This window comes from Pieris brassicae, chromosome 3 (assembly GCF_905147105.1).
Source record: "Pieris brassicae chromosome 3, ilPieBrab1.1, whole genome shotgun sequence".
NCBI classification, from domain to species: Eukaryota; Metazoa; Arthropoda; class Insecta; order Lepidoptera; family Pieridae; genus Pieris; species Pieris brassicae.
This window is the reverse complement of record NC_059667.1, coordinates 3,776,081-3,797,217: the sequence shown is the minus strand read 5'-3', so window position 1 is coordinate 3,797,217 and position 21,137 is coordinate 3,776,081. Positions and strand designations below refer to the sequence as shown.

General features: G+C 33.2%; 1 protein-coding gene across 7 annotated transcripts in view; it reads right to left on the bottom strand.

The window, feature by feature from the left end:
• The window catches only part of LOC123706665 (piezo-type mechanosensitive ion channel component), a 55,104-nt gene extending 34,221 nt beyond the window's left edge, over positions 1-20,883 (bottom strand). For 6 of the 7 annotated variants that reach the window (XM_045655970.1, XM_045655977.1, XM_045655976.1 and 3 more), the window contains exons 1-14: positions 20,683-20,883; positions 20,188-20,259; positions 10,287-10,382; positions 8,874-9,085; positions 8,472-8,598; positions 7,615-7,861; positions 6,822-6,990; positions 5,588-5,647; positions 4,913-5,021; positions 4,631-4,712; positions 3,500-3,731; positions 2,283-2,481; positions 1,223-1,422; positions 448-596 (exon numbers count right to left, since the gene is read on the bottom strand). In XM_045655970.1, coding sequence (XP_045511926.1) covers positions 448-596; positions 1,223-1,422; positions 2,283-2,481; positions 3,500-3,731; positions 4,631-4,712; positions 4,913-5,021; positions 5,588-5,647; positions 6,822-6,990; positions 7,615-7,861; positions 8,472-8,598; positions 8,874-9,085; positions 10,287-10,382; positions 20,188-20,251 — 1,946 coding nt within the window. In that variant the 5' untranslated portion in view covers positions 20,252-20,259; positions 20,683-20,883. The remainder of the gene's footprint in view (positions 1-447; positions 597-1,222; positions 1,423-2,282; positions 2,482-3,499; positions 3,732-4,630; positions 4,713-4,912; positions 5,022-5,587; positions 5,648-6,821; positions 6,991-7,614; positions 7,862-8,471; positions 8,599-8,873; positions 9,086-10,286; positions 10,383-20,187; positions 20,260-20,682) is intronic. The other variant, XM_045655974.1, reaches the window with a different exon arrangement.
• Positions 20,884-21,137: the final 254 nt, after the last annotated feature.

Here is a 21,137-nt window from a genome sequence, read left to right as displayed (position 1 = left end):
AAGAGAACAGTTTTACAACAAAAATATCAGCGATAAATATCTTCCATACGTTTACTAATATGCAAATAAACACTTTCAGATATATAATGAACGAAAATAATGGTTCGAATAGCATATCCTTCTAACGAAAGGCTAAAATCTGTATAAAATACTGTTATTGAATAAAATTGCACGAAACACTGATGATACAAGATGTGGCTGAAATTGATACATTTTTTTATTTAAATTATAACGTATAGACGTAAATACAAAAATGGTAAATCTCGATAATTTGATCGAACCAATCAAAAAACAAATTATAGAATTTTTTTTAAAATTGTTTACTAAATTAAAAAATGACAAAGCACACACAAATTGTTAAGAATTCAATTGCTATAAACAGGTATAAAAATATATTTTTTTTTAGCCAATTGACCAAATACAATGGAAAGACGTCTTCAAACTTACAATCTCTCGTTGATCATGAGGTAGGTCTCAATCATTTTGGAGAAATTATCAAACTGATACACATATATGAGTATAAGATTGATCATAGAGTATATAATCACAGTTATCCAAAATATATACATCAGTTTTCGCCACAAGTACCAACTTATCTGGAAAAAAATAGGTTCTTATAAACACAGACTTTTTGTCGCTTCGTTACACAACAGAAATGTAACCCTTAACTATGTAAAGGCATGATCTAGATTAATTATATCAATAAATTACAGAGTCATTAGTATCTGGAAATTTCAATTAAATTAACAAAGATTTTTATATTTGATATCTCTTAAAATTATATTTGTAACGAGAAGAACAATTGTGGCAGCCCTACGTTTGGACACATTATGAGGAACATCGCCGAGGTTCAAGATATTTTTATTAGTTATATGCCTGAATAAATATTATTATAATACGTATATTTGTATAAACAGTTAAAAAAATTAATGGCGCTACAACCGTTTTAGGTATGGGCCTCAGATTTCTGTATCTGTTTGGTGATCGTTTGTTAATCTAATAGGCAAGTAGGTGATCAGCCTTCAGTGCCTGACACACGCTACTTGGGTCTACGACTTTTTGGGTCTAAGGCTAGCCGGTTTCGTCATGATGTTTTCCATCACCGTTCGAGCCAATGTTAAATGCGCACATAGAAAAAAATCCATTGGTGCACAGCAGGAGTCTAACAGTATTAAACAGTTAATGACGAAAATTTGTTAGATTATGTTTACAAAAATCTTACCTGGAACATAAGTATAAACCCAAGGAATAGGAACATATAAATAATTCTGAATATTGTCATTCGATCACCAGTGATGCCAATTACGAAAAGCATGATGACCACCACGTATATCCAGTACCGGGCGCAGACTGCGCGCAGCCATTCACCCAAGGCTCGTAAGAGACGCGAGCGACTCTCTTCTTCTCGTTCTCCTTCAAGTGCTGAAACAGATATAACATTAAGAGTGCGACAGCATGGCTACAGGTAGCGTTGCATAGTTCTTCTTTCAGAGAGGATTTTTATTGCTATTATAGGTTATACAGTAGGTGCAAAATCATGATGATGTTGTGATGTGATTCAAGGTAAAGAGGAAAAAGGGAAAACCTTGTAGATTTATTTTAATTATAAAGGAAATATACATATGTATATTTCCTATATAGGTTTGATATGTATTCAGTAATTGGACTAAAGTTTAAAATTAAAATGTGAATAATAAATTCATTGCGATTATAAAGATTCGTGTAAAGTTATGTTAAAACTGGACTGTGTGTAAATGCAAATTTTTAAAACTTTTTTACCATTTGCAAGACCTGTTATATAAATATTGATTAAGTTGACGGTATAAATAAATATTCAACCCTATGGGAAGAAACACAATACAATTTTTTAGCTCTTAAACTTGTACACGTGCAAAATATATTTAAAAGTTACACTAGAGTCTTTTGGACTGTAAATTAAAAAAAAACGTATTAATTTTTTGTAAGAATCCTCGAAAATGCATTTCGTTTTCACGTGTACAAAAGTAAATAAGTACTGTTGACGTCACCAAATAAGAAAATCAACCCCCCCCCCCCCTCCTCATATAGTGCTTACGTAATACTTGAACGACCCCATAGGGTCATTCATCAAACTGAAATTGTTTAGTTTATAAATAAACGGATTTTAATAATAGTAAAAAAAAAAATTAAAGGAATTCCTAAACAGTTAATTTTATTTATAATAATGCTATATTGATATAACGAATTAATAAGTACACTTGCCGAAAAATATTTTTAAAACTATTTAATTAAATTAACATTACCACTAGCTGCAGTAGAAACAGTAAGTTGTAATGGTGCAGCAATATCCGTAATGGCTGAGGACTGTCTCCTCTGTCGGATCTCTTGTATGCGCTGGCGCAGGGTCACCCAAAACATGCAGGTGAAGATCGATTTTATCAAAAGCGGCACACACGGCTCACCGTCCACTCTGCCGAGGCCTATTTGGGCGAGATTGACCTCCTAAAATATGAATTAACCAGTATAAGATCAACAGATCAACTTCATTTTAATAGGTTTTGTTTTAGAAATACCTATGATCCAAGATGATTATACTTCTTGGACATTCCTATATAGGTAACAAAAAACGGTTAATTTGTTTCGTAGTAATTATACTTATATGTAAATACGATGACGGGGGACTGATCTTAAATTATCGCGATTCATGTGAAAAATTTTTTTTCCATGTATCCCTTTTTAGTTTAGTTTGTTCTTTGTTCCTGTTTAGTTTTGTCTTAATAACTATACGTAATATATATTATTTAAAAAGAAATGAATGGCGCTATAACCTTTTTAGGTCTGGGCCTCAGATTCTGTATCTGTTTCATGATCATTTGTTAATCGAATAGGCAAGTAGGTGATCAGCCTTCTGTGCCTGACGCACGCCGTCGACTTATTGGATCTAAGACAAGCCGGTTTCCTCACGATGTTTTCCTTCACCATTCGAGCTAATGTTAAATGCGCACATGGAAAGAAAATACATTGGTGCACAGCCGGGGATCGAACCTACGACCTCAGGGATGAGAGTCGCGTGCTGAAGCCACTAGGCCAACACTGCAATATATATCATTTAGTGGATTCAAATGTATGTGAGATTGTAGTATGTAATTGCTACTCTTGTACAATCTATCATTGTCCAGACGGCTGCTGGTAATGGCAAGAATGGTGCGTCTTCTGAGGGCTTACTTCGACACTTCAATACAATGATTCGTGGGATTAAAAAAAAAATAATGTCCCGAAATCACCCTAAGAACCCGACCCGCAACCCGGGTTTTAGCAACCCGAAAAATGCCAACTATTTTACAGGCGAGTAATTGTTATACAGACACAATACATATAGGCCACCGGTCGCCTTGATACTAAAATTTATGTAAGTTCAGCATTACTATTTTATTTCAAAGATATGAAAAATCTATATTATGATTACCTACTAATCTTCAATTCCGTAAATTTCTTAAATACTTAAAGCAAACGTACTAACCGTAATATTAGACGGCAGCTCACTATCAGTCAAATCCATTCCGTAAATATACTGAGCAAGAAGTAGCAGCATGGCGTATACCACCAGAACTGGACTGGTTTTCAGCATAAAGGACCTCTGGTCCTGGCAGAGCCAGACTATATTTGCCCACATCAAAAACACGAATGTCAGCCACGAATGGAACATTATACTCCACGCCATCATTGTTATTGTTGTTGCTATATATGAGGACCTGGAATAGTGAATATATGCAATTGTGGCATTAATAATAATAAAAATAGCCTGTATTCGTACTGTAATAAGGATTACATAACCTTTATGTTATTATATATTATATCAGTACACGACTTCCAATGGAGTGAAAACCTCCAAATTATTCCATGTGTCGTACATACGCTACTATTTTCCAATCTTTTCCAGCTATCTCATTTTTTGTATGGGCATTATTGTAATGCATTAAAAGTGAAACGTGCATACAATTGAAAATATCTATAATACACTCTTTGGTGTAGTTCTAATTCTCTAAACTGTGCGTCAAAAATGTATCGGATTTTGTATGCAAGTCGCTTAGATCGCGCTAAGTCTCGTCTTCTTAATATCATATCTGGAGTGTGCGGAAAGAGAAACCGTTGTGGTAGTTATGCCAACTAATATAATTCATATTTGCTTCGCGTCATTTCTTCGCATGTTATATACTTCACAAAAACATATTACGTATGAAGATAACTGTCAAATTGTCATGACCTAACCGTGATATCAGCATATGAAAGCATGCACATGAAAGGTCTCGTTCCGTATAAACTCTATGAACTCTATATATTCTCTTTGGATTACGCAAGCACAGATTTAAGTAAATCTACTCTAACGAATAGAAACACACGTTTTTACCTTGCTATTGCTTCGTCGGAACATAGTTTATTACAACGGTATTCGAATATTACTATATTAAGACTATGTTAATCGCGAAAGTGATTTCACTTTTTTAACATAATGGTCTCACTGTGTCCCTTGTTGTATTCCAATATAGTTTATTTATTAGCAGATAACACTACTTCCTTGTGGAAATTGATTAACAAAGATTTGTCAATAAAAACCTACTTTCGTCCTTCGAATAAACATCAATAAACTAACCTAACAAGAACTTGGAAGAAATCGACAACAGCGGCTACTATATCGTCCATTAATGTTGGCTCCTCAATTTCCAAGACTGACTCTGTAAAAGAAACAGTACACAGTACAACAGAAAGAATAGCTTTAAATACTACATTTTTATTTTTATTAATATGAGAGACAAGAGAAAATTAACTTTAAAAAAACTAAATTTTAGGGAAAATTGCGGACATAGCTAAGTATTAGTACATATAGATTTTTTACAGTCAACAAAAAAAAATAGATTTCATTTCTGAAAAATACCTTCGTCTGGAACTACGACGGATCCAGTAGAGTCTTGGTGCAGCTGCCTTGAAACCGAACCTGACCTCACACTGGACCATCTTTTGCTCGGACTCCTTGTTTTGATTAACTAAACAGAACCATCAAACACACGAACGTTAAGTATGAGTTTAATGAGGACACCGTGTACTAAAATTTTCTAGAGAATTTCGGATATTTCTCATATGTAAACTCTCGGACTTGAATTATTAAAACAATAAGTTACCATGAGAGACTTGAGACTTACGTTGACAGTTTAGGACTTAAAGCTTTATATATCAAGAATCACTAAAGCGCCATATCATCAGTTCAATTACTATATTTTACTTAACGTAATTTGTAATTTTTTACGTTTACAAAAGTATTTCTATTTAAAAAACAAATCTATCGAACTCTATTTTGATCACCTATAATAATTTTCTAGTGCAACACACATGCAGACATAGACAACACAATTAATTAGCAACACTGATATTATTTACGAGTGACGCTAGCACGATTGTCATAAAGCAAAAGCAGAGTTGACCTGAGATGTCTTTAGACCCCGGTATAAATGAAATTTACAAACACTTCAGCAATTATATATATCTTTTTTATCTTAATCCGACAATCACTGATGATAAATGCATTTATAGAAAAAGAAAACATTATACCCACAGGAGCAGTCTCACTGTTGTCCCCGCTCAATGCTTGGGAATTTATGTAGGAAAATGCAACCTATAAATGAGAAAATAGGCTGCAAAAATAAAAATTTACTGAAAAATGTAACGTGTTAGTAAACGCCATGCCTTGCTTTTGTGCCAATCTTTGTGTTTCTGTGCTAAGAGAAAAATCATAATTTACAAATCCAGTACTAATCTATCTACACTACACCAGGACTACACATGAGTTTGTAACAACGTAACAATTGAATACTAAACAAAAATTGTAATATCAGACAAAAAAATTAAAGATAAAGCGGTTTACGTTTTAAAATTACAAGGATTTTTACGGAATATTTTAAAGTTACAAACTCCGTAGCCCGAAGGCTTACAAGCCCGAAATAAATACATAATAGTGCTATCTACACCAGTGCTATGAATGTCACATGGGGCGGGCTTACTCTGACTTTATTAGCGGCACTCTTCCATTTCTCCTTAGGAGCGTAACGGCTGGCCCGATGGAAGGACACACCCCTTAATAGAGACCCGTTCACTTTTCCCGCTTCTACGCCAGTTAAGGCACTCTTTTTCTTCGCCTACGCCCCGTAATTAGTTTGAAAAATGAGCGTATGCGTCGTAACAGCACCACAGCCTATGCTCATGGGCCATAGATGGCGCTTATTGCATTCGTGTACTCATTATTATATAAATTAAGTAGGACTCTATAGATCACTAAATTACGCTAATTAAACCTGTTTAAGTACTGTATATTTGTAATGAGATGATATTTTTCGATATGTCAGGTTAGCAGAATTTAAATAAACCTCAGTTTAACATATATTTTCTTACATTTAATCGCGACTGTAAAAGCTCTATTGGACCTTTAATAGAAATCAAACGCAATAAGCACTTATGGCGTTCGGGTTAGTGTAATCTACGTAGCAAAACTACGAGAGTTAAATGCCACTTCCGTTCCAGAAATCCATTTCCAAAAAGCTAATAACATAGATTTAAAGAATGAATTGAGCGAGCTCTCTCTTTCCTGCAGTTAATGTTAGAAGGAGACAACATGCTGATATTCAGTGAACTGCCATAAGATAATGTATCATTAATATGTCCAGTAATATAGTGATCGCTCCTACCTAAACTGAAATGAGATAATATATTGCTCAACCATTCTCTAGTCTATGAAAACTATTAGTCAGTTAAAGAATTAATTTCAAATGCAAGGATTATTTCCAAATTCATACCTTGGGTTTGAAGAGTTCCCTAGACTCTAATGCGAGAAAGAAATACGAAAAGAGTATGACTAGAGGACTTGCTAGGGTTGCCCATTTGTGATCTTCTGTAACTTCGTATATGAAGCTCGAAGAAGAATTCGTACCGTTGATTATTACTAGTTTTGTAAGACCAAAATATCTGAAAACCAAAATGGTTGCTGTTAGTCAAGCCTCTCCTACTTATCTTTTTACAATACTCCAGACATTTAAAAAAATGTAAACCTTCAAGGAATGGCAGCGATTCATCTGATTTCAGTTTCAAACAAAACTATGCGTACATAACAAACGTCTAGATCATAGAATGTTTGTTACCAAATTACGGCGTTACGGTTAAAAAATAACCTTTTAAGTCTAGGTCTCAGATCTCTTTCGTGATCACTTGTTTCTGCTTATAGGAAAGTCTTTGACATACGCCGTCGACTTATTGAGTCTAAGGCATGCCGGTTTCCTCACGATGTTTTCTCTTCAAGCTTGCGTGTATCAACTGCGCACATAGACAAAAACTCTACAGCCGGGGATTCATTCAAGGATAAGAGTTGCACGTTGAAGCCATTAAGTCAAATTTCCGGTAGCTATATCCAAATAAAATCAGGCGCTTCTGTAGAAGATATTTAATTTCCACGCAATCTTACTTGTAAGACTTTCCTGATGTTAAGTGATACTGCCGCCCATTGACGCTCGCACTGCCAGAAGGCTCGCGCGCCTTTTTTAAAATTTTTTTCATTAGCATCAATAATAGTGCGACTATTTCATATGTTTATACCTGGCCAAATCCATATCAGGCGGATACAACTCAATGAGCCAAGAGCACTGATAAACCAGCAACACGGCTATATGGACAGCCATTATTGACATCAGACATCTACTTATAACTGCAAAACCACGCTCCAAAGGCCGTCCCAGCGCCCAAGCAGTTGCCGCGCCCATGAATACAAGGAAATATATCCCCGAAGTGATACTGGGACGCATTATGCCAGAGAACATTATTAGAAATAAGGCTACGTATTTTCCTGAAAAAAATCGTATACGTAATATAATAACGTTTCCATACTAGGCGTTAATATACTAATAATAAATAAAAAGCGACGACTCCAGATTGCATTTATGGTCATTTTTATTTAAAAGCCAGGGAGGTGAATCAGTGTTCTGTTTGTATGTCGTCCAATTGCACTGACTGTACAGGCCAAGGCTGTACAATGTACATTTTGCTCACGCAAGCTATCTAAGTTTTATAAGCGTGGCGATTGCTTGAATAGTCGGAGTAACGCCCCAAGAGTATAGCTAGACGCAGGTACTCTATAGAATTTACATCTTTTAGCATTAAATTATTTTATATAATTTTGTTACAGCGGCATTGTAAATAATAGCGCACATTATGTAAAATATCGCTGCCGTACACAGGATCTGCACTGATAAAAGTTCTTCTATTTATTAGTACCTATAGTTTTTTTTTTCATCAAATATATATATTATAATTAATTAATGTTCAATAAAAACTGTGATGTTTTGCTAGGCTTATAGGCTTTTGACAGGCCTTTCTGATAGATCGGTTAACTTCCCATTATATATATATATATATATCCCATAAGCCAAAAGATTAAATTTTATTATAGAGCATACCTGCACTAGTTAATAAGGGGTACTGCTGATGTTTTGAGATCTTCCGCTCTACTTCCTCCGTAGGAGAACCAACGAGAAGTTTACGTACCATCAGATACACAAACAGTGACACACCCGTCATTACCAACTATAAAAAAGGATTAAGTAAGTTGCGTTTATTTATCGAGCCTAATATATATAATTTATTATGTATGCAGTTTTCACTGTTATTTTTCATCACACTGATCACATTGCAGCGTTTCAATTAATTCAATTACACTTAATTACTTTGATATAACATATATACTGTATCGTATGAAAGGAAAAAATAAATAAATATACAATAATACTCATATTTTGGTAAGCTTTTTATTTTAAGAACCGCTTATCGTGTTCTATGTATGTAGTTAAAAAAAATCTTACCTCTGGAGCTAAATATTGTACAGCCATTAATGGCTCTATCCCTGCGTAGGATACTAAACCGAGATTCAAACCAATCTCTTCTAACAATGGGTATTTTTGTAGTATGGAGCCATAATTTCCAAATGCCGCCAATACACTGTGCCATGCTGCGTGGATTAAAAGTATAAGAACGGATACGATGATATTCAATAGAAGATATTTTCCTCTACATCCTGGAACCAAACAATTTATTACATATGCGTTATAGAGTTTCATTCCTTATTTAAATAACGTATTTTCTATGTTTTTTATACAATAGGAGATGGGTAAGAGACTCATTTGATGTGAAATAATACCGCCCATGATAGGTACGATCTAGGGAATGCAATCCCGATCTCGCGAGATCGAGATCCCGTGTAATTTTTTGGGATCAATCCCGAAGCATAATATGACGAGATCCCGTTCGAGATTGACGGGATTGGGCTGCAATGGTCAGCGATTCTAAACTCGGGGCGCTTCAGGCGACATTGCACATTACATAGGGTACATTGCAATGGACATTAGCTGCCGGTTAGCAGATAGCACTCTTGATACACTTTAGAAGATACTCTTTTTTTAGAAGTTACTTTCAAAATCACCCGAATTTCTTCTCTTTCGAATCTTTTTAATCTCCTTGAGCTATACTTGTTTAGATTATGTTCATGTAACTAAAATTGTTAGTTGTTTAGTTAGTAATATTAAAGGATAAAGGCTTTTGTTTTCTTTCAGATAATATTTTATTTTAATTAACCTCACTATCACAAACATGCAGTTTTCATCGTATTCAGTCATGTGAATTATAAGGTTCGGGATCTCGTATAGTTTAAAAAAAATTTACGATCCCGAGTCGGGATTGCATTCCCTAGTACGATCTTTTTGTACGTTGTCTTCTATTATAGATAATTATTGAATTGTTTTGTCTAATAAAATATCTAAATACCTTTTAAATTCTTAATGATGTTTATTTGATAAATGTTTTCGCTATTACAATTCAGAGAGAAACAGAGAAGACAGAGAAGTAGGCGTTCATTATTTTATTTCCATTTTATAATCTATTAATGCCACATTACATCTCTCATAAAAACTGATGTAACACAACAAAATTCTGATGGTGTTTCATAGCGCAGAACACGAAAATCAGCTAAATTAGGCGTGACTGTCTCGATTCATAAACAAAACATATTAACGCTGATCAAAAGATTACGGGTTGTTTTAAATAAATACAGTTATTTCATTAATAATGTGGAATCCGGATTAACCTGGAATAATGACTGAATGACTAATTAATGAATCAGAGAAAGCAGACATATTTTTAAGTATGTTCTATTGTTTCAAAAGTTCGTGATCACAGCCTTGTGTGTACACGAACCACACTGAGGTTAGTAGAATACTTGCCTTTAAATGTTTTTGAATCTGGTACTTGCGGGAACGGTGCTATCAAATAAAGTAGGAGGTATATGAGGGAGAGGCCGAACGGTCGTAGTGCGATACCTGTAAAAAAACAAAACAAAATCATTTATTATTAATTAATGACGGTACCTTGTTTTTTGGTAACTAGTTGTTCTTTCTAATGGATTCTTCTTAAAGGTGTTTAATAAGTAAATGTGTCAGCTCACGCTTGTTTATATACGAGAGCGAAATTTTTAAAACGCTTCACATAATACATAACTTAAACTATTAACCCATACATCAATCTCTGCTTTATTTATCGAAAAGTACCGATAACACCTCATGTAAATCTTTTCAGTACACTGCATTTAAAATCATTCATAAAACACTTAGTTTAGTGTTGTAGAATGACGAAACGCAAGATAATGAATCAGTTTTGTGTGTTAAGTTAATACATATTTATGCCACAGTTACCAACAATTTGCTAGGGCTAAAAACAAAACAAAAGCGCGCAAACATTGTTATCACGTAAGCTAATCAATGCAATCAACACATACGTGTTATCTGCTATATGATGTATCGGTTTATCATATAGTCAAGTATATATCGCAACAGTAATATTATTGAAACCATTGTTTCGACAATTAACTGTAAATTTTTAACGTATAACTGTTAATACTTTTAATTATTCGAATTAATAATGTTGGTGTTGGTGAACTGAGTGTAGTATGAGACTTTTGCTAGTCAGAAAACAAAAATAGAATCTTACGTCACCAGACCCAAATTTAAGTTCCATTGCTCTACAGCCTAATGTCCTTGAGACCTCTACTTCTAATATTGTTATTCACAGAGCCAAATCACGTTTCCACGCAATTTATAAGCCGGTATATAAATTTCTTAATTTTTTACGAATGTTACTTTGTTTCGCATTTAGCCACTATGCGATAAACTGATGACCTAATATTTTGATACCTGATTAGCTTATAACAGCTCTTTAAAAAAGTTGGATAGAACTAACTTTTTTTACGTTAACTGGAAGCGACTGGAAAGAGAGCCTAATAGATAAATATGGAAAAAGCTGGTCTTTACCCATGAAGGGGGTTTAAATAAATCGTACTGAAGGAAGTTAGGATAACGAGTAAGATGATAAAAAATGTATATAACAAATGTAAACTGCATATTGTCAACATTTGTATAGATTGGAAATAAACGGGCTTTATTATTATTATTTGTACTCTAATTTATTATTATTATTTGCCTCTGCTATCGTGGCTCTAAAAATATAGTTACCATGGTAACAAAACTTATCGTAGTGTCAGGTTTTGTGACTGAAATTAGTCGATTCCATTATTTTAACCAGAAACAACTGCGTCGTTTGCTTCTGATTCATCAACAGCGCGACCACGGTCTCTCTGTATCCTGCGTTTTGTTTTGCAAAAGAGAAAACTAACCGTGTTATATAAAAGTGCATGCATGCTTAGTCAACATTGATTTAATGTGACAAATGTTCACTCACTTTACATTTTAAATTCCTTTGCATCTACATACTAATATGTCTAAAACATTAAGATATTTTAATTCTAGTTTAGATGTTTGCTGATACTAATGTTACATATCTAAATACATATTTTTTATCATATTTAACATACTACTATGCCCAAAAACGTGTAATTGTAATTAACAGTATTACAAACTATTAACTTAGTACTGAATTTCCTCTAAAACAAAATACGACGGCAATTTCGCTTTATTTTCCTGCGGTCTCCAAATGCCAGGCTAACATTTAGATGTATGTGGTAGGTGTATACACGTTCGACCCATTTTTCCATTATCTGGAACCGGCCGACCTGGCTTTTATTGACATTCCCTTTCTGTACTAAATTAACTGACCTGCTATTTCAATTCACTTTGATGTTATGCACTTAACTTTATAAAATCGTTACCGAAGAGGCAACTTCATAAAGGAATTATAAACATCGATCTTTTCCGCTTCTTTTGTTTTTAAACTCTACAATCATCTTATTGATTGAGAAAATATTGTTTTATTTTATTAAGCGAAACCGTGCGATACGTAACCTACCATAATAATCAAAATATACCCTAGTATTTATATAATAGAGTATAAATTATATAAGTGGCGGACCTATTCAATTTGAAGTGTTGTTAAGAGGAATATAGTTTTTATTAGCCATTTGGGAATATAAAAAAAAAGTTCCACGGACTAACTCGGTAACAATGTGATATTAATCATAATTATTATAATTAAAATGTTGCATTCCAAATTCCCATGCAATAATGAACTAACATTTTTTAGTGAAATAATATATATTGTAGTATACGACTTTGATAGCGATACAGTCGTTCCATGCGAATATCTTATAGAATTGTGATCCTACCTTTGCCTATTAATACTAGGTGTGTTCATGTTAATAAGTGTAAATAATGAAAACAAAACTGATACCTACTATAGTAAAAAGTACCCACAACGTTAGCTAATACGAATATGTATAAATTTATGTAAAAGCAAAGCGCTTTTTATTTTACTGGACAGCAATAAAAACACAAATAAAAGTAGTCGAATCCTATAGAAGCCTTTATGTTGTAGTACGTATAATTATTAACAAAACTAAGTAAACAATAAGCGTAAAAATAATTCACATAATTACACGTTAAATACATATAAATTGCGGGGGATATACTATATTTATATAAAGTTAAAGTAGAGAACTCAATAAATTATTTATTTAGAAAACGTTACAGCTTACTAAACATAATATAAATACATTTTAAATCAAAAGGTTTACAGACTAAACAAAAACATTACAGAGGGATTGCGTGCAAAGTGTGGGTGTGTAACTGAAGCCTGTGTGTTCAAATCAGCTTGATACAATGACATTATTAGTCTGATAGTGTGCTTAGGATTTCTTTTTTGAAACAGTGGCGAGGGGAATTGAATATATGTACATCTTTTTGCCTTGAAATTAAGATTGTTTATTAAAGTATATGTTGTAATTTCATGTCCTTTTTATATAAAGGCAGGAGTATAGCACTTGCATATTCAAGGACGTTGACGTAGCAGCAGTATAGTACTTTTAAGCACTCTGGGTCTTTAAAAGGTTGGGCTGTGCGTAAAATAAAACCAGAAGATTTGTTAGCTATACACTCAATGTGAGACTCGAATGAAAACTTTTTGTTAATAACTACACCTAAGTTGGGTTGTGTGTGACCGGTCTTGGTCCATAGAAGAACCAGTTCATAAATTGGTTCGACATGTATTTTATTTCGTTTCCGTAAAAAAATGTTTAATAATGTAGTTATAAGTTTTATTAATCAATTCATTTTCGCCAATACGTAGTATTAATTCACTGCAGTCTCACAGATCCAATAGTATGTGGGCGTCAACCAGTACATTAAAAATACACCCGGCATTTGAATCGTATTCAATCCTAGACAAAAATTAGAGTTCACTGATTTAGATAAACAAAATTAGGCCAAGTTATTACACAAATAGAAATGACAGAGATTTACTAATTCCGGCGTATTACTAGTTATAGTTTAGGGAAGTTTTTGTTATCGCCTCAACGACTGACGAGGAAATTTATTTTAGTATCGGTGAGTGGTATTAAAAAAAGGCAATTATTTGTATCCCGAATACTGCATCACAGAACTGCAATCAGCTTTCTGTGCCTACCAACAACCAAATAATCGGACTAAGGAAGGAGGGTTATACAGACGTTAATCTACATCTACATCTAAGACTACATCGCCGACATTACAAATTATATTAATTCTATATAAAGCCGCGTGTGTCAACTCGATAATAAATTGCTGCTGTTATGTCGATGACCTAATCATTATAATTACATATTTTATCAATTCCAAAATATAAACAAGCATTCTTTGAATTAATGTATGTTACAGAATATGTCCATAGCTTATAGAAGTTAATAGGTTTTGTAGTCTATTTCAGAGTTAGATTCCTTTAGATAAACTATGGTTATTCCTTGTTGTGTTTAAAATTGGAATACATATTCTAAAAAAGGTTTTACGGCCATTTTTTTAATTTAACTGCCTGGAATAAATTCAACAGAATTGAAAAACTATAAGTGTTAGCATTAATGTATTTAAAAATAACAAACACAACGATTTACGACGTTGCTTGTTTACTGCCTGGGTTTTTAACGTGCGGTTTTCATAAACTATTTCCACAGTTATCAGTTTCCATGTGTTAAAATGAGAATGTGTATCAGACTAATAGTTAGTTTAGCATTGCTATATTGCTTTAGTTGTCGCCTTCCAACTCGAAACATTATTTGTTTTCACAATCTTAACAGGATCGATCCTGCATGGTATATTTAATTTAAAAATATGAATCAAATATGTATTTTTTTCATAAGATAAACAAGTGTCTACGGGACCGCCAAAAAGGGGAGACATTGCAGCCCAAAGTCACCCATTTCGTTGGAGGCCTTTGATGGAGAAGTATGCTCTTTTAAACAATTGGAGGTCGTATATCTGGTATGGTCGCTGGAATAAGTTTCTCTGAGTTGCTTTCGGTAATGATGATTCCACAAAACAATTTCACGAGCTTCTCATCAATTCTGCCGATACTCACAAATGTTCCGATTTTGCTCTCCCAATTTCTCACTTAAGGGTTTTTTGTCTTTTTATGGAGAGCTACATCAGGATCCTTCATAGCCGTTGCGTGAGTCCAAATTAGCTCTTGCTTAAGACGGGAAGTTTCTATATATGACAAATAATTATAGAATACTTTTCCCAACCAAACAGCTTGACCCGCATATTATCATCGAGGGGATTTTTCATAGACTTTGAAATGTCTGTAACTAAATGCGATGCATTGCAGTATCAGTTACTATTACAATAATAATGAATCACCTTTTCAAAATAGCAGGATATCACCAAACTGTATCGTAATTGCGACGGTAACGTAACATAAAGTTCACTGTGCTATTAACGCACGAATTACATTAACATATGTATTTATTAAAAGCTGTTTAAAAAGACTTAAAATATATTATTTTATTTCTCATATTTCACTTTCGGGAGTCTTTGTAACGGCTTACTTTTAACTTCTATTTATACTAACTTCATGCTTACTACATTTTTAATTTAAATATATAATTTTATCGAAGTTCGACCTTTGACATCACTCTGAGTCCGCCTACCCATACAAATCAGTCATATGTCCCTATTATGAGATTTTGATTGACTATTTGATTGTACGCTTTCGTCCATTTCTCGCAAGAAGTAATGTGTTTTGGAGAAAATTTAAAATACCTTATAATATTTACATTAATAGAAAACAAAAGTATATCACGTCATAGTAATCAATCACATTTAAAAATAATTATATGGCCTAATTGTTGCCTAGTTATGGTGCTAATTAGGATGTACAAGAACAAGTTCGACAGTGATGAGATCATAACGGCTCAACCAGTTGAACTGCGCAACGACCTTGCGAATCAGGCGTGATAAGACAAGCCAAATACGATATATGCATGGCCATTGACGAGTAGCTGTGTACTGATTATTAAATACATACAAAAATTCACGGACAAATGCATGAATAATCTTTAACTGCAACGTTCTCTAGATTTAATCATTACCATCACAGATAACCGTAACGTTAATGGAAATCAAACGTTCTATATTCAAATGACTTCTATACATATAGATGTGATTCATGTACATAAGAATATGGAAATATAAGTTTAATTACAGCCTTGTAACACTTGCACTCGTAACACAATGTACGACAATTCCATTCATAACCAGTAAAATCGCATAACACTGGTTAATTTACACCTTTTCAATCCCCGAATTATACCAACTGTTAAGTGTTCGTAGGGAATCCTTGGAGACGAATATTTCTGTAAGGATGGTCAAAGCATGTATCGTACCTACCTCTAGTTATATCCTAGTTCGTGAAGTTATAAAATCTATATGAAAGACTATTTAGTTCCCGATATATCTTACAAGCATAGGTAACTAATTGTACTTTGTTCCTAAAAATCGTGGGGTTTTATAAGCGCTACATAACACGCCACATGTATTTCAGCATAATGATGGTGAAAGTAATGAATATAACTGGAATCTAGGATTGCGTGACAGTTGATACCGCGGTGTTCATTACTTAGAAAGGTCCAGTATTTAATTAATTTTTAGTCCCATAGTTGACAAAGCAAGCTTTTAATTTATCGGGGTCAGGCCCATCAGCGTCATCAGCATTGTCTATTGGGTACTGTTTTAAAAATTCAAACGAATAATGGTATAAACATAAATATGAGAAATTTCCATATAAAATGTTATTTTTATGCAATACCAGCACGTCTCCGTCCTCATAGTATTAGTAATAGTTAGTGGTTTTGGATAGAAAATAAAATGCTTGTGAAATATTATGAATAAGTTTTTATCACCTGTGTCTTTAACAAATATTAATATCAATTATCAGACAGAGAAACGTCATCTTGGCGTTTTCAGTATTTTAAAGAGTCATCTATAAAAATGATCCTCATAAGAATGATGATAAGTGTCATGAGAAGGGTCTTACAAAAGAAAAATTAAGAAAACTATAAGCTCCAGAAAAACAAACAAAGATTGTTTTATATCATAAAGCATTTTTAGTTAACTATACCAATTCGAAATCAATATTCATAGTTAAGACAGAACAACGTCTATGAGGTCCACTAGTTTCCAATAAATAACTAACTCTAAAAAGACTTATTTAATTTTATAACAAGGTAATGGAGTATCGCTCAATTTACAAGAATTAGATTAAGAATTAAATGTTAAAAGTTAACAAAGGTTAAATAAGACGACCGACAGATATAAGTGCCTTGATCTTGAAAAGTTCAATTGGCGATATCTAATTTATCGCGATTCTTTTATAAACTAGAAATATTAGATATTATTATTGGGTCGATTGCACAACCGAATTGTAATGGAGACTCGGTGAAGCACAGCATCTCCGTGGAGACCTTTCGCCAAATCGTTTTGGAAACCATTGGCGCTACAACCCAAAGATCTGAGCTGTATCGTGAAGATTAGTTGTTTCTAATAGGTAAATAGATGACGATGACTTCGCTTCTACTTTTTGATTCGCCACGGGATTTGTGTGCCTCCATATCGCGAGTTATTCGGTTCAGGAAGTTACTCAATTATAGCTACGCCTGATTCTCAAGTTTTCATGTCATTTCCACATATGTATATCTTATGTCTTCATTTTTCATAGTTGTTTGATTGTCTCCATTTTAATATGTGTGATGTTTGAGAGCGTTAATAAAATATCATTTTTTTATATAAAATAAATAAAATATGTTTATTATGGAATTACTTATTCCATGAAATTAAATTTGAATAGGTAGACATCCCTACTGATCGGCAAAGAAGACAGAGGATGTAGGCCGAGAGAAAAAGCCGGCGTAAAAAATTCCGGTACTCTTTTAAAATACCAAATCATCATATATTGATATATATTATTGTATATGTGATGAATAGGATAGAAATATTAGTTAATCTATGGTTTAGTATTCAATGCTTGTTTTATGACCAATATTTAGCAGTCAGTGTAAGCTCCGACATACTTAATTAATATAGCTATTAATTAGCGCTATGTGAAATGTTAATCTTTTTCCATCTATAAAAAGCTTATTGCAGATTGTAATACAAAGAAAAATAGCTAGGTGTGGTCCATTAGTTAAGTAAACGTTCGTTCCACGTCGAAATAACGTAATACACTGTGCACAATGATAAAACAACATCGAAAGACGATGTAGCAAATGATTTGAGCACCAGCGACAGCTAACAAGGCAGGCAGCTGACGGCCGTATTTTAAAACGTAGTGTAAAGTTACCATGTTTGTTAACACGGTGATGATAATTTTTCCATACAAAAAAAATTAGCCAATGGTAACAGATACCAATTTTTGCCGCGCACCACCGCTATGTGGAACCAGCTGCCCAATGTAGTATTTCCGAACCAATTCGACTTTCTTCAAGAAAAGCGCGTACTGATTCTTAAAAGGCCGGCAACGGACTCGCGAACCCTCTGACATTGAGAGTGTCCATGGGCGGCGGTATCTCTTAACATCAGGTGAGCCTCCTGCCCGTTTGGCCCCTGTTCTATAAAAAAAACCATAGCAACAGTGGCGCAATTACCAGCAGGTTAAGTAGGCCTAGGGCGTCAAATTTGGCTCACATATTTTCAACAACGTTTAAAAAATGTACATTATTTGTAAGCTGTGTTTTTACTGTTTCATAGTAATTTTAAGCCTTATTAGTCGTACCTGATTGAGCTTTTCTTACCTAGAATAACGTAGGAACAGAAAAAGTTGGGAAAAAAATTAAACAAATCTTATCAATTTGATTTAACTTAGTTATTAAATTTCAGAGGTGGAATGGCCTACTAGAGGCAAATGTGTAAACCGCCGGTGTAACTTTAGCACACAGTTTATAGTGAGGTCATTAGAATGTACACATTTCAAGTTATGTGTCTATCATTCATAGTGATAACACACAAGCACACAAATAAGTCAAAAGAAAGCTTTGTATGTTGTGTAATATGATTGTATTAAAATGGAGAATTATATTGGCAGAATTACAATGAAAATTCTGAACGACAATGAGTATATGCTGTTTACTACTAAAGATAATACGATCGAGTTTTATAGCAACAGACAGCTATTTTTACTCCACTTTTGATTATCGCGCTCACATATCACACATGGCATAAACGATATTGTATTTTATTTAAGTAACAGACAAATATAAATAAATGCCTTATGAAACACTTAGCACAAGACACTCTCACCGTCACGTGAAACCTATTCACATTCAAAACTATCGGTGCTTTAGGAGATCTTAAAGGACATTTAACCTGCAAGTCGAGTTACAAAGCAAAATTATTTGTTTCATTTAGCTGTTATAGCATTGGTCTTGTGTTCGTCGAGAGTTCAGTAGGGCAAATCAAATTGCGAGGACGCACCCAAAATGACGCGCCCTGAGGATACATTACTCCTTTCCCGCAATGCGACATTAGTGCTATTTTGATATCATATAGCATTTCATAAATGCCGTAAAGATAAACAGGAATTAATATAATCCCCACATAAGTTTCTCTCTTTGGGTGTCTCCCAGATCTATTCGATTTTTTTAATGATACATTATTAACAGCAGTTTTGAACCGGGTTTTATTAAAAATATAAATTTCGTCTATATATTTGTGCGTTAATAAATAGATTTCACAGAGTACATTAAAAGCTAGTTATTAGATTTTCTTTTGATACAAAGTGCAATTACTGAAAATTTATCTACTTAGTCACCGATAATTTAACCGTTACCTAAATTTCTTGTAGCGTTATAAAAGGTTCCGATTACGTAAACTTTATTTCGGGAGTTGAAGTTGCCGTCGCGTCAATCACTTATAAACACGTTAAAAATATCTCTGTCCACTTAAGTAAGCAATGTAACCTCACAGTGTCCCAATTCTCAAGTTATAAAGACCTTAATAAATTATATTATTATAATTATTTTAAATTCGTTACTTAGTGTTATTTATCAGAAGTTTTGGTTGCACACTTGCGTCAAAATGTACGTATGTTTAGGACTTGCTTGCTTGCTTACCTGTATTGAGGTATGTAGGACATAATATTATAATATCCTACAAATATTTTAAAAATCTTAGCGACATGCAATCTACAGACCTCATTAAATGCTGTATATGATGCTTATCTGAATGTTATTTGTTTCACAAATGAGAACTGGCTACCCTAATATGATTTTCCTTATGGACTGTAATTTTTTATGATGTCATATAAATTAATAAATTTATTATAAATTTTATTCCATAATATTTTAAATATTTAAAAGTAAGTAAGTGAGTGACTTACTAAGGAGGAGTGCCCCAGGCAACAGAAGACGCACCAGTAGTAAGGAAAGATAGTATTTGTGCATGGTTGCCCCTGAAACAATAAAAACTTAACTTTTATTAAGAATTACTAAAGGTTTTTACTACATATACTTGATATAACTTGTTTATCATGTATTGAAGTCAAGAATCAACAGAATTTATGTTTGCCATAAAGAAAAAGACAGTAACCAGTTTATAACATAACATAGCAACAATATACAAGCACAAGGTACAAGTAACTGACTAACATACAATTAAGTATAAATATACAAATAAATATGAATGTATTGGGGCAATATTCTTATAGGAAAGCAAGTTAATAAAAACATATGCAATTCTCATACAAGTTTTGTATGATAAATTTAAAGACACAAAATATGTTAAAAAACTTATTTTAACTAGACCAAAAAAATTAAGACAATGTAGATAAATTAGTTTAATAAACCACGTTAAAAAATATTTAATTGTGCCATACCTTCCACAAACTAAACGGAAACCAAAATTACACTTCTTATTCACATAAACACTTTATACTTATAGTCATTATATACTGGTTTGTCATTAATTATTTTAAAATACTTAGTAATCATTTTAATAACATTTTATTCAAATCAAAGTTTGAAATTATTTTCAAACTGAGACACAACACTCACAAATCGCACGTCTTTTCCATAAACACAACAGATCAAAGAATTACAATTTACCATTCAAAATGCCATAATAGGTTTACCATTTGACAGCTGACAGATTTCCACAGGCTATCTATCGCTTAACCGTTTTTTTTATAGATAATTACTAGTGCTGTTCAACTTCTTTTTAAACTGTTTAAAAGTACGGTTTTACGGATTATAACTGATAATAATTATAACTAATATAGTATTACCAAATGAAAGTTACACCTTATAGTAAATTATTAATTTAGTTATTCTT